The 12,256-nt window shown below is 54.4% G+C and overlaps 1 protein-coding gene across 2 annotated transcripts in view; it reads left to right on the plus strand.

Moving 5' to 3' along the window:
* Positions 1-12,256, plus strand: part of GAK (cyclin G associated kinase) — a 60,200-nt gene that overhangs the window by 9,753 nt on the left and 38,191 nt on the right. Inside the window, exons 3-7 of one of the 2 annotated variants that reach the window (XM_044768031.2) lie at positions 171-230; positions 1,091-1,205; positions 4,100-4,242; positions 7,852-7,977; positions 12,016-12,105. In XM_044768031.2, the coding sequence (XP_044623966.1) occupies positions 171-230; positions 1,091-1,205; positions 4,100-4,242; positions 7,852-7,977; positions 12,016-12,105 (534 nt within the window). Of the gene's footprint in view, positions 1-170; positions 231-1,090; positions 1,206-4,099; positions 4,243-7,851; positions 7,978-12,015; positions 12,106-12,256 lie in introns of those variants that run through there. The other variant, XM_070506422.1, reaches the window with a different exon arrangement.

Raw genomic sequence — 12,256 nt, forward strand, 5'->3', positions numbered from 1 at the left:
TAAAGGACCATTTTCAAGGCTCTTTAACCTTCTGTCAAGTTTTTACACAGGTCAGATATTAAAATACAGTTAAGCAGGTCAAGCTCTTAGATGCATGCGTTTTTCTTTTGGACTTGGAGTAGAAAGATCAACAGTCTTTAATCTTTTTTGTATGTTATTTCCCAATACAGAGACTATTGTCCAATGAAGAGGAAAAGAACAGAGCCATCATTCAGGAAGTTTGTTTCATGGTATCCTTTTCCCGGGACTCAGAGCCAGTGCCCTCACCTAGGGAGATCTGCGTCAAGCTGTGGTTCCAGCCGCCACAAGGCCACTCGCATGTCCTTTTTGATGTGTTCAAATTGGCCTGGACTTACCTGTAGAGTGTTGCTAGTGAAAAGGAGTTTTCTTCCGTGTCCTTCACTCCCAGGGAGATAGCAGGAGCTTTTGGGGTGGGGCTGTTGTTCCTCCCAGGTCTCCATGCCCTGGGCTGGACCAGTGCCTGCTCCCCGCCCCGTCTTCCCCTTCACGAGCTGGCGCAGCCCACGTCCTTGCAGGGCCCCTCGCCAGGCCTGGTTCCAGTGGGCCTCAGTGGCGCTTCTCATCTGCTGCCCTAGCCAGCCACTCACCCTGCCCAGAACTCCCAGCCACGGGTCCTGCACAGATGGTGTGTTGGGGGCTTTTCTTTCTTGCTCTCCACTGTGGCACCCGTTCTCCCCGAGCTGGGCTCTTGCCCTTTGCTGTCTGAATCTATTCTCTTTTGTCTCTAGAAGTTCTGCCCACTGTGAGCCTGCTGGCACCTAAGCCTGAGGGTACTCGCCTTGCTGAGGCTCAGGTGGACCTGTTCACTCCTCACAGCCTCTCACATGCCACACTGCACCCTCTGCCTGCTGTCCTGCCTGGCTTATGGCCAGCCTGGTGGTGGTCTCCATCCCCACCTCCCCTCCCCTGCCCCGCTTCGACCTGCTCCCCCCCCCATCGTTCTGCTCTGACGCGCTGAGATCCGAAGGTAGTTTGATTCGGTGGTATGACTTTAGTGTCTTAATATCACATATGTGTTTGTTTTTAAATGTGCACGCTTATGCATTCTCCTTTAACAAGATACCTGCAGAAAAAGCTTTCTGGCCATCCCAATGTTGTCCAGTTTTGTTCTGCAGCTTCAATAGGAAAAGAAGAGTCGGACACTGGGCAGGCCGAGTTCCTGCTGCTCACCGAGCTCTGCAGAGGTGAAGCTCCTTTGGAGTTGGGGCCGTGGCTGTCTCACGTCTGAGCAGTCGTGAAGTATTCCCACCATCTTCTCTCCTGGGAAACGCGTTGGTTGTAATGGGAAGAGAGGGGCTGTCTGTCAGGCGAGGCTGGAGAGGTGGACTTGTGTGAGCCAGGCAACTGCCTTGGCCTCTGAGGGCACATGAGCTACTCAGGGTCACTCACAGTGTCTGTGTTCTTGCTGCAGAAGGAAGGAAGATTCCTTAGTCCATTGACAGGACTAGGGGGAGCTGCCTTCCAGAGAGTTCTAGAGGCAGAGTAGTCCGCATGAATGACCTTGGATGGTGCCCAGGGAGTGGAGGGGTCACACGTTGGTGCCTGGTTCCCGAGGCAAAGCTCAGTCTCTGTCTGCAGTGAAAGTAAGACCTGCCCCGTGGAGGCTTGGGGCATGTCCACACGCTGAACGTCTGCCCCATGCTTGGCACCACTGTGGGCGACAGCAGTGAGCGAGGTAGAGAGCCTGCCCTCCTCCTGGAGTTCACTGTCTTCATAGGTAAGGCCAGATGGCTGGACTGTTAGAGAGAAAGGAGTGGGGACAGGACTTGCACAGCCCAGTGGGTGCAGAGACCTGGCCAGGAGGACTCAGAGCCACTGGATGTCGTGAGCAGAGTGTGCTTGTCCGTTGGTCCCCAGCAGTGTGTGTGGGGAGAGAGGAGCAGAGAAGACTGAGGCAGGCGACTCCCTGGGAGGGGTACACCCCGAGCAGCTGGGCCAGTGAGCCCACAGACACGCTCCTCTGGGGGTCACTGCCGCCACTGAGGAGCTGTCATGGAGGGAGAGGTTGGGGACAGTGAGCTCAAGCACCCTGGGAGTAATCACACCGTAAAGAGGAGCAGAAAATGCTTACAGGGAGGGAGGGAGCGAGGGAGGGAGGTTGCAGTGCACCAGGGTGGCAGACTGTCGTGGGGCGGGGTCTCCAATGGCGTGTGGAAGCCCTGGGCTCCCTGCGGGAGTGGGGTTGGGCACTGGGTGGGGCGCGGGGCGTACTCACTGCTCCTCCTCAGCCAGAGGTGAGGCCATGTAGGGGCCAGTTACCCAGCTCAGGTCTGGTGCTGCCATTCTTCCACGTAGTGGGTATTTACTCTTATCGTTCTCAATTACAAAAGGACACATGAGTGTTGAAGAAACAGCAGTGTGTAGGTGCTTATGAAATCGAGTTTTCACAAAACATACTTTTCTCTAGAAATGCTTGTTCCCTGGGCGTCTCTGTGTGTCGATGTGCTCACCTGTTCCTGCTTAAAGGCTCATGGTAGTCCGCAGATTGCCACCACAAGGTCCATCATCAGCACCCCCTCGTGACGTGTACCTCTTCTCCACCATGAGTGTTGGTGCACAGCCCTGCCCTGTGTCTGGTGTGAGCCTGGTAGAGGTGGCCCTGGGGGGCTGGGTCACCAAAGCAGAGACTATACAGTGGGCAGGGCTCAGCGGGCCAGAACATGCAGGTCCAGAGCTGTGAATTCCCACTGTGTTAAACGTCGTAGAGGCAATGCGGTTACGTAAAAAACCCAAATGTCTTGGAGGTGTCGGGAGTCCATGTTGTCACCCCAAGCCATACGCCACCTTGAGAGCAGTTAGAATCTGCGACACGCTTCCCAATAGTGTCTCTTGGCACTGCTGTGTGCAGGCACAGGGGTTCAGTGACTCACGCAGACAAAACAGATAGACTACAACCAGAGTCCAGAGTCAGCAGTCAGGTAGTTCCAAATGTTGGGGAGAAATGAGGCCAGGGAAAGGGGGTGCACATTAAATGGATTGAGCAGAGGTGGCTTCCTGGACCCTGATGTGTGAGCCAGGAGCTGAGGGAGGTGAAGGAGGGGCCCTCCCAGCCCAAGGAGCAGCATGTGCAAAGGTCCTAAGCCAGGGACAGAAAGGAGGCATGTGGCTGGTGGCGGGGGAGGTGGGGGGTGAGCCTGGGGGGCACAGCAGGAGTAGTGAGTGCCAATCATGGGGCCTGTAGGTATGCTAATGACTTTGGTTCTGCATCGAGTTGGAGGGTGTGTGGAGCGCAGGAGCTCAGGGAGCCTGAGGCCTGGATCAGGCAGGGGGCAGTGTGGGGCCAAGGAGAGGGTGGGCTCTTGGAAGAGCTCGTGGCAGCACCATGCTTCATGATGACCAGGGTCAGAAGGGGTTGGGGGTACCAGGGTGTGGAGTGTGGCTACCTGGTGCTCAAGGCCTGAAAGTGGCTGTCCCTGGTGGACAACATGCGGTCATGGAGGAGCCAGTTGGTCCCCACCAGAGGGTCCTGGCTTCACTGGTCTGGGCCGGGGCCAGTCACAGAAGGACTGAGGTCCCTGGGCTCCAGAGGCCATGACATGGGCAGAGAGGTCCCGGAGCCTTGCTGTCCACGCCTGTGCTCCCAGCACACACTCCATCCCACGTGCGGTCTGGGCGTTCAGTGTGGAGTGTGCGGTTCCTGAGATTAGCTGTATGTCACCTAGGGACACGCCGCCGTGGTTCCCTGGAGAGGTTGAAAGGTGTGCATGTCTGGGGTTTCTCCTGTAGCTCTGCCTCAGCCTGGCTGTGAGTGGTGAGGGGCTGGGGTGCCTTTCTTGACGACGGCCTTGCGTGTGTGCGCGGTGCAGGCCGAGCTCTGCGGAGCGCTCTGTAGCTGGAGTGCATCCCCGTGGTGATCACCCTACACTGCACTCCCCTCTGGGCGGGTTCTGGAGGTGTCGCTTCCTTCTCGAGGGGCTGCACGATGTAAGGCCTTGCCCCGTGCCTGCTGTGGAGAGATGGTGCCGTCCCCTGTGCTGGGCTCAGAGGGGCAGCAGGCGAGGCCGTGCGGCTGAGCTGGCCTGGGGTGGGTCTAGCATTTGTGGCTCCGAGGTGATGTGAATTTAATTGTTTCTTTTAGGACAGCTGGTGGAGTTTTTAAAGAAAGTTGAGTCTAAAGGTCCGCTCTCATGCGACACCATCCTGAAGATCTTCTATCAGACGTGCAGGGCGGTGCAGCACATGCACAGGCAGAAGCCACCCATCGTCCACAGAGACCTCAAGGTGCGCCTGCCCCCACTCACCTCTGCCTCCGGTCAGGGCGTCGGCACTCCTGAGCAGTGAGCTGTGTGATGGCCTTACCACAGAGGTCGGAGAAGACCCACGTAGGAGCGTCTTAACGTGGAAGTGGATTCCTCAGGGTTCCCGCCGTCTCCTGTGGTCAGGCTGTTGCCTCTCCCTGCATGGGGTGCCTGCAGTGGTGCCACCCTGTCACCCCACCCTACCGCCCTCCTGGCTCTGGGGGTTCTCAGTCTATAGTGCTCCTTTCCTTCCACCTTGTGGACCCGGGAGGAAAGCAACTGCTCCTCTGGGTCACTCTTGGTGCTGCACAGGTGTGGCAGTTGCCCGCTGGGGACTCTGCCGGGGGCCCAGAGCCACCCACTGCTGCCTGCATCCCTCAGGGGCGCATCCCACTGTGAGCAGTGCTGCGGAGGTGCTGGTGCACAGCAAGGCCTTCTGGGTTGGCTGTGCCATGGCAGCGAGGCCTTCCCCTGCAGTCCCTCTGGCCGACCGCACTTGGAGCTGCCCGTATCTGCATTGGGGGTGGTGGGCAGTGCCCCTCAGCAGTGCCCTTGCCGTTTCCTGATTGTAGCGAGGCTGGGTGTTTCTGCCCTGGTGTCATGGAGTCATTCCTGCTGCATTCTTCAGTTAACTCACTCTTTGTTTTTTGCCTGCTTTCTGTTTTTTTGTCTGTTGGATTATTCTTAATTGATTAGAGCTCCTCTTCTATTCTTACGACAGTCTTTTTAAAGTTATATGTGTTGCAAATGCCTTTCCTGGGTTATGGCCAAGTTTTTATTCCCTCATTGTGTCTCTGAGAAGCCCAAGACTTTGTGAAAAGTTATGCAGCATCCATGAAGGTGGTGCCCCTGCTCTGACCGTGTCTCGGGGTAGCAGCAGCCCCCCGTCCTAGTGGCTGGCACAGGTGGTTTTTGCTAAAGAATTTCAAAGCAAACCCCAGACCTCATGCCCTTTCACTCCCAGAGTCTTCTGTAAACCACTCTGGGAAAATAAGGATGTTTTCTTATATGACTGAAACACCATTATTGCCTCAGCAAAATTTAAAAATCCTTCAGTATTATCTCACATCCAGTGTGTGGCCAGCTTTCCCCAGTTTTCCCCAAGTGTGATGGCCCTTAAACCCTACTGATTTGGAGCAGCGCCCTCCCCTGGATGGGGCAGGGCAGCTATGGTTCCCCCTCTCGGGTTCAGCCCACGCCACCCTCCGGGGGTGGGGGGGCTCCTCCCTGGATGCCCTGAGAAGTGGAGAGGCACTAACATCTTGTCTGTGGGGGCGGTGTCCTCTGTCAGATTTGAACCTTGGTGAGCTTGATCTTTTTCCTTTGTCCCCTGAACCTGAGAGGCCTGGTTTCAGGCGAGCTCTTGGCAGGCTCCTCTACTACAGAATCCTGTGGGGTTAGGAACCACCTCCCTGGACGCTGTGCCTGCAGAGCTATGAGGGGCGTGTTGGGGAGGACATGGGCAGCTGTGGTCCTGTGATGGAAGGCCCTTCTCTGCCGCTGGTGACTGGTGGGTTTTACTTCTGGTTTACGTGTCAGGCATGTGTGTATGCGTTGTAGTGTTTTTAAGGCAAGTCAAAAACTAGAAGGACAAAATGAGTAAAGAAGCAGTATTTGTGAGCTTGGTGTGGATTTGACATCCTTTGTCTTCTAAGAGCCCTGTGTGTGCCAGGGGACTATGGCAGCCGGCCCAGCACTTGGCCTCCATCCAGGTGTTCCCCTTGGTCTGTCCACAGGTGTCCTCGAGTGGTACTTTGTGGAGGGGCAGGCAGGATACAGGGGACAGCGGAGGCCATGGGGGCATGTGGTCCTACTTGGGCTGTCCCGCTCCTCGTTCCTATCTGTGTGTCTGGCATTTGGCTCAGTGTTAGTATTTTAAGGTTTGTCCGTCTTGTGTGGCTTAGTGGAGCGAGTGTTGTAGGAGCACACTACATGTGGTTGATCCCTGCTTCTTGTGTTTGTGGCCAGCAGTGCTGCTCTGGGCCTCTGGACGTCCTTGTCCCGTGCTCTGGTCCTCGGACGCTTGCGTGGTCCATAGGACATTAGAGAGTGTGTGTGTCTTTGCTGGGACTGTTCCCCCAGCAGCACGTGGTGGTCCCTGTGTCCACACCCTGCGGGCCCTCGGTGTTGGCAGACGTTTAATCATGGGAGGTGGTATGGATGCATGTGTGTGGTTGGAGCTGCACTTTCCTCTTGTTAATGTAGTTGACCGTCGTCGTGTTTGTGGGAGCTTGGATTTCCTGCTCAGGATGTCCCTCTACAGCCTTTGCCTGGTTTTCCACCGCGTCGTCTTTTCTTTCTTGTAGATGGGCTGTGCGGGTTGTGCGTGGCGAGCGTTTCTCCTCCGTGGCTTGTGTTTTCACTCGTGGTTCGTGTCTTTGATGAGGATGCCCTCTCTTTTCAGTGGAGTGTCTGTCAGCCGTCATCACGTCTGTGCTCCTGTCCTTTTGAGGACTCGTCACCCTCCGGCACGTTGTCCTGGAAGACGTGTGGTTGCCTTTGCGCTGGGGCAGGTCTTCTCCGTGGGGCCTTCTCTCTCCTCTCCCAGCTCTTGGGCTGCATGGCTGTCCTGTGCCTGCATCTGTGGCGCCACCTTGCCATGGGCGTGACGCTCGCCGGACCGTCCATTGCACCGTTGGTCGGTCCGGTGCCCCTCTGCCTCACTTGCCGGAGCTTCACAGTGTGGCTTGAATTTGGTTCTCAGGATCAGGGGCTCTTTTTGGCTCTTTTTGTCTCCACTAAATTTTTGATTCAGTTTTTCAGATTTAACCCAAAAAACTTTTGGGAATTTGATTGGACTTGCCTTGACTCTCCCTAGAGCAAGGATCAACAGGGTTTTTCTGTACAGGGCCAGACTTTAAACATTTTAGGCTTTTGGGCCATGCAGGCTCTGCCAGCTCTGCCGGGTGGCACGGAAGCAGCCATGGCCAGGAAGGCTGCCTGTGGACCTGTGTCATGAAGTATTGGCCTGTTTTGCTTTTTCCCAACCGCTGATGAGCACAGACGCTGCTCTTAGCCTGTGGGCCCTACAGAAGCTGGCGGGGGCTGGAGCGGTAGAGCGTGGACCCACCCTGGAGGGATTGGGGCAGATTTGTGCCTTTTGTGTTAGGAGTGTGGTCTAGTTCCCTGTTTATTTTGGATTTTAAAAATTTTTCTCAGTTACATACAGTTTCCTGAGTAGGAGGTCTTTTGTATATCTTTTGTTAGGTTTCTTCGTAGTTTCATGATCTGTTTGATAATTTCCAAGTGGTACGTTAATTTTTTTCATCTTCTAAGTGACATTTCTGAAGGCTTTCCTTGTATATCCCACATTATTATGGAGTTCTCCTTGACTGAATCATTCTTCCTTTTATTTTCGTAATTACCCATTTTTAAAGGTACCTGTACTGATTCTGGTCAGAAAGAAGTTAGACACTGCCTTTTTCCCCTGGCTGGAGGAGGGCCCTTGCTGCCCTTGCTGTGGCCCATCCTGCCCCTTGGGCTGCTCCCTGCCCAGCGGCCTTCCCACCTGCGCTCATTCCCACTATGCTGTGCGGATCCCACAGCTCCCCACCCCCCCAGCTTGTGAGGACTGTCTTCTGGCATTTTGCAGGTTGAAAACTTGCTGCTTAGCAACCAGGGGACCATTAAGCTGTGTGACTTCGGCAGTGCCACGACCACATTGCACTACCCGGACTACAGCTGGAGTGCCCAGAAGCGGGCCCTGGTGGAGGACGAGGTGAGAAGTGGGACCTGGCCGCCGCATGCTGTATGCTCTCTTGGTCGAGCTCCTCAGCCGCTCGTACTCTGGGGCTGTGTGATGTGTCCTGTGAGCCCAGGCCAGCCACTGATGCCCACTCCTTGGGTCACTCGTGAGGCCAGCTCTGCTCCTGGAGCCAGTTGTCTTGTCAGACTGCCCTTGCATCTCATTTGTGGGCAGGAAATAGCAGGTTGGAATGTCGCCTTGTGTGTCCATCACTCACCTTGTCCCAAACCTGCCTCTGAGTGTGTTAAAGCACTTTTTTTATTGCATTTTTTTAGGGTGGAAAAAACACATAAAATTTACCATTTTAACCATTTTTGAGTGTACAGTTCAGTGGCACTGAGCACACACACATTGTGCAACTGTCACCACCATCCATCTCCAGAAATTTTTCATCATTCCAAACATGACTGTTTTTTTTTTTTTAAATCACTTAAAAACATACCCTCAAGGGAGATTGGACGGTTCCGAGGGAGACTGAGAGTGCGCTCTGGGCATGAGCAGACCACACCCACGTGTGACTGCTGGCCTTGAGGGAGGGGCCCTGCCTGGAAAGCCATGGAGCCATAGGCTCACAAAGGGGACCTGGGTCATGAAATAGTAGTCTCCTTTTGGTTTTTTCCCAACCCCTTAAAAACATGGAAGTGTGTGCTTTTCTACCCGTCACTTAGACTTGAGTAAACAGCTGCAGAAACCGCAAACAAGCAAAACCACATGAGAAAACAGCAAGGAAGGAAGGGTGGGTGGGTCCTGGCACTGAAGGCTGTAGAGGGCGAGTGCTGAGGGATGACGTGCTGTACAGAGGGGGAAGCCGGGACGGCCCTGTCGGCAGCTTGCACGGAGGTCAGGTTGGCACTGAGCACTTGCCCCCTCTTCAGGCGTCTGTGGACATCTATCTGCGTCGCACTCCAGACCAGAGGGAGGCACAGACCCCCTCCCCCATTGGCGCACAGCTGTCCCTGACCCACTGCCTGTCCCCTGTGGCAGATGACGTTCGTCCAGGGAAGGCTCTGTCCTCCCCACAAGCCCCATTAGTAAATCGGAGATGTGTGCCAGGTTGTCCCAAACCCAGTGAGTTCTCACTTTTACATCAGAGCATTTATCAGTCATTCCCAGGAAAGTGCCACCCATATTAGTGCTCCAAACCGAGCTTCTCTCCAAGTTGGCTGGCATAGCTTAGTGGTGTTGGAAGTGTGGCCGTGGAGCAGAGGCTGGATTGGAGCACGGGAAGGAGCCTTGGTCCTTGCCAGGCCGCTGGTTTGTGTAGTTTTCTCACCACTTCCTGGGGCTCTGAGTCATGTCCCCCTTGAGTAGTTTGAGCAGGTCCAGTTGTGCAGCTGTCCCCGCAGTCAGGTGCACAAGGCTTTGCGTTGTGGTCGATTCGCTTTTCCAGTCAGCGTGCAGTCCGCTTATCCTGTGAGGGCGGCCTGCCTCTCCCAGCCTTGCTGTTGCCGGGCAGTCCACCATGCCGCTGTAGCGGGAGTCCCTCACCTGTTGATTATTCACAAGGACTCAGTGCCCCTGTTCTCGTGGTTCATCATTCAGTATGTCAGGAGTTATTTTGGTACTAAAGTGGCCCAGATGTGCTTCACGCTGGCTCCTGTATTCTTTGGCACACTCTCATCATTTTGGAGCACTTGTCCACTTTCTGGAACAGCAGGATGTACATGCTCTCTGTGGCCCCAGCATTGGCTGTTCCTCAGAGGAGACCAAGCTCTGGGCGCAGTAGTGTGCATCTGCCCTAGTGTCTGCATTTTCTGCAGACTGCACATACAGCCACATGCCTGCACAGTAGTGCACACGTACACGAATATCTACACATACATCCTTCTGTTAGAGGTTACGCATCCACGCTGACCCCTCCTCCAATCTGTCCCACAAGCTTCTCGCCCACATATGCGTGTCCCTCTTTCTCAGCAACAGCCTGGCCCCAGCAGCATCAGTGCATGTGTCCACCCCATTGGTCCTGCGCACATTCAGGAGTCCTAGGGTTACTAGAAAAGACAAATCTGAAAGGAATTCAGGATTTACTTGTAGTTCTTCTCCCAACCCCGCTGCCACCCAGACCAAGGACATGCCATCGGCGGCTGTGCTGAGGAGTTCCTGGATCTGTTACCTCTCCTGCAGAGGGTTTTGTTACTCACTTGAAATAACAGGCGCACCTTGGAGATGGTGCAGGCTCGGTTCCTTACCACGACAGTAAAGCAGGTATCACAGTGAGATGAGTCCACAGTTTGTGGTTTCCTAGTGCATATAGAAGTTACGTTTACACTATCCTGTAGTCTAATAAGTGTGCAATAGCATTATGTCTGTAAAATGACATATATACCTTTACTAAACAGTACTTCATTGCTAGAATAAATGTGACACAGAGACACAAAGTGAGCAGATGCTGCTGGAAAAATGGCTCCAGTAGACTTGCTTGATTCAGGGCTGCCACAGACCTTCAATTTGGGAAACTGTGACATCTGAAGAACACAGTATAACAGGGTGTGTTTGTATGTTTGGGTTTATCTTTTATTGTTTTGTCTTGTTTTTGAATTGATGGCATTTACTTTTTGAGCAGTTCCAAGTTTACTGAGACTTGAGCTGAAGGCTGAGCCCCCACATCGCTGTACCCCTCCGTCTCGCGTCCCCCAGGTCCCACCGCACGGTTCCTGCTTGTCTCTTGAGTCTCTTTCTCCAGAGACGAGCAGAGGGGTGTGTATTCCCCACTCCCTGTCTCTACGTTGTGCCCTCTCTCGGCTCCTGTTGACTCTTGTCACTTCAGACATCTCCTGAGTCGGTCCACAGGTGTTCACTGCAGTCGTTTTAGTTTCCTTCGTGACCACGTTGTAGTCTGTTGTGTGCAGCCCAGTGTCTCTAGCCAGTACCTTCTGCTCATGGTCAGGTGTGTGCCATGTCTTGCACAGACAGCAGCATGACAGACTGCCCTGTGCTGAGTAGCCTGTATGTGTGTCCTCATGTTGTCAGGTACAATCCTAGAAGTGCTGTTGCTGGGTTGAAGGGTCCATGCCACAGAAGTTTATCAGACACACACCAGTGCGGAACAGTCAGCATGCAACCTGGAGATTCTTCCCGTGTGGATGCCCCTATTGCCACCTCTGGGCCATGTGGTGCCCTGGCCTCCCTCCCTCCCAGTGCTCTGGGCAAATGCTACCTAGCTGAGCACTGCCATGTGGTTTTGCGAGGGCCTGCTCAAGGCCCCTGCCCGCTTTTGATGGGGTCTCGGGAGTCCCCAAGGACTTGCAGGAGTTACTGGCCTGTCTGCTCATGAGCCCTCGGTTGGTGCGGGGTCTCATGCTTGTGCTTGCCTGGCCTGTGGCTGACCTCTTCAGGGTGCTTGCTTGTGCAGAGCAGGCCTTCAGGCAGAGAGAGTTGATCACGCTCCCTGTCCTCCGAGGTCGGGCACTGTTTGTTCACTGTCCCCCGAACACGCGGCCTGTGGTCAGCATTTGTGTGTTTGCCGTACCTTGAGACACACTTTCCCTGTGCCACATCCACTGGCTGCTCGTCTGTCACATCCTGCCCTCTTGCGTGGTCTCAGGGCCCTCACGAAGGACTTGACCCAACAGGTAATGTTGGCTTAGTCTTCTCTCCTGTCACAGAAGTTTTTTTGTCTGCAAGGATTCGTCAGGAAGCTTCTTTAGGTCAGCACTTCCTTTCACGCACGCAGGTGGCTTGTGTGCGCCACTCCCACTAGGTTTCCCATTAGCGAGGCCCACTTCTCCTGGTGAAAGGGCCAGGATGCTGTGGTGCATCCTGTAGCGTGGCTGCTTCAGCAAACACTGGAGGCCATAAGAGGTGGACGAGACAGTGACTCTGGAGATGGGTGGCAGTGGGGGTCAGGATGGAGGGGAGCAGCCTAAGATCTTTGTGGAACACAGCGAGACATAAATGAGCACCGTCATAGATGTCCTGCAGTATATTTTGGAAAGTTGCAGGGCATCAATACAAAATAAAAAGTGCTGCTTGCATGTAACTTGTCCTGTGAAATGTGTGTCTTTTCTTCAGATCACCAGGAACACAACACCCATGTACAGGACGCCAGAAATTGTGGACTTGTACTCAAACTTCCCGATCAGCGAGAAGCAGGACATCTGGGTGAGGCCACATTGCCCTGGTGCCAGGCAGCCCTGCCTCATGGGCCCTCGGGCACAGGTTCCAGCTGCTGTGGCTCAGGGAGCCACGTTCCCCCTTCTTTGTTCGTTTTCCTTTAATTTTTTCTTTGTTTTCTGGGGGGGCAGTGGGTATC

Source organism: Equus asinus, chromosome 3 (genome assembly GCF_041296235.1).
Source record: "Equus asinus isolate D_3611 breed Donkey chromosome 3, EquAss-T2T_v2, whole genome shotgun sequence".
Classification (NCBI taxonomy): Eukaryota; Metazoa; Chordata; class Mammalia; order Perissodactyla; family Equidae; genus Equus; species Equus asinus.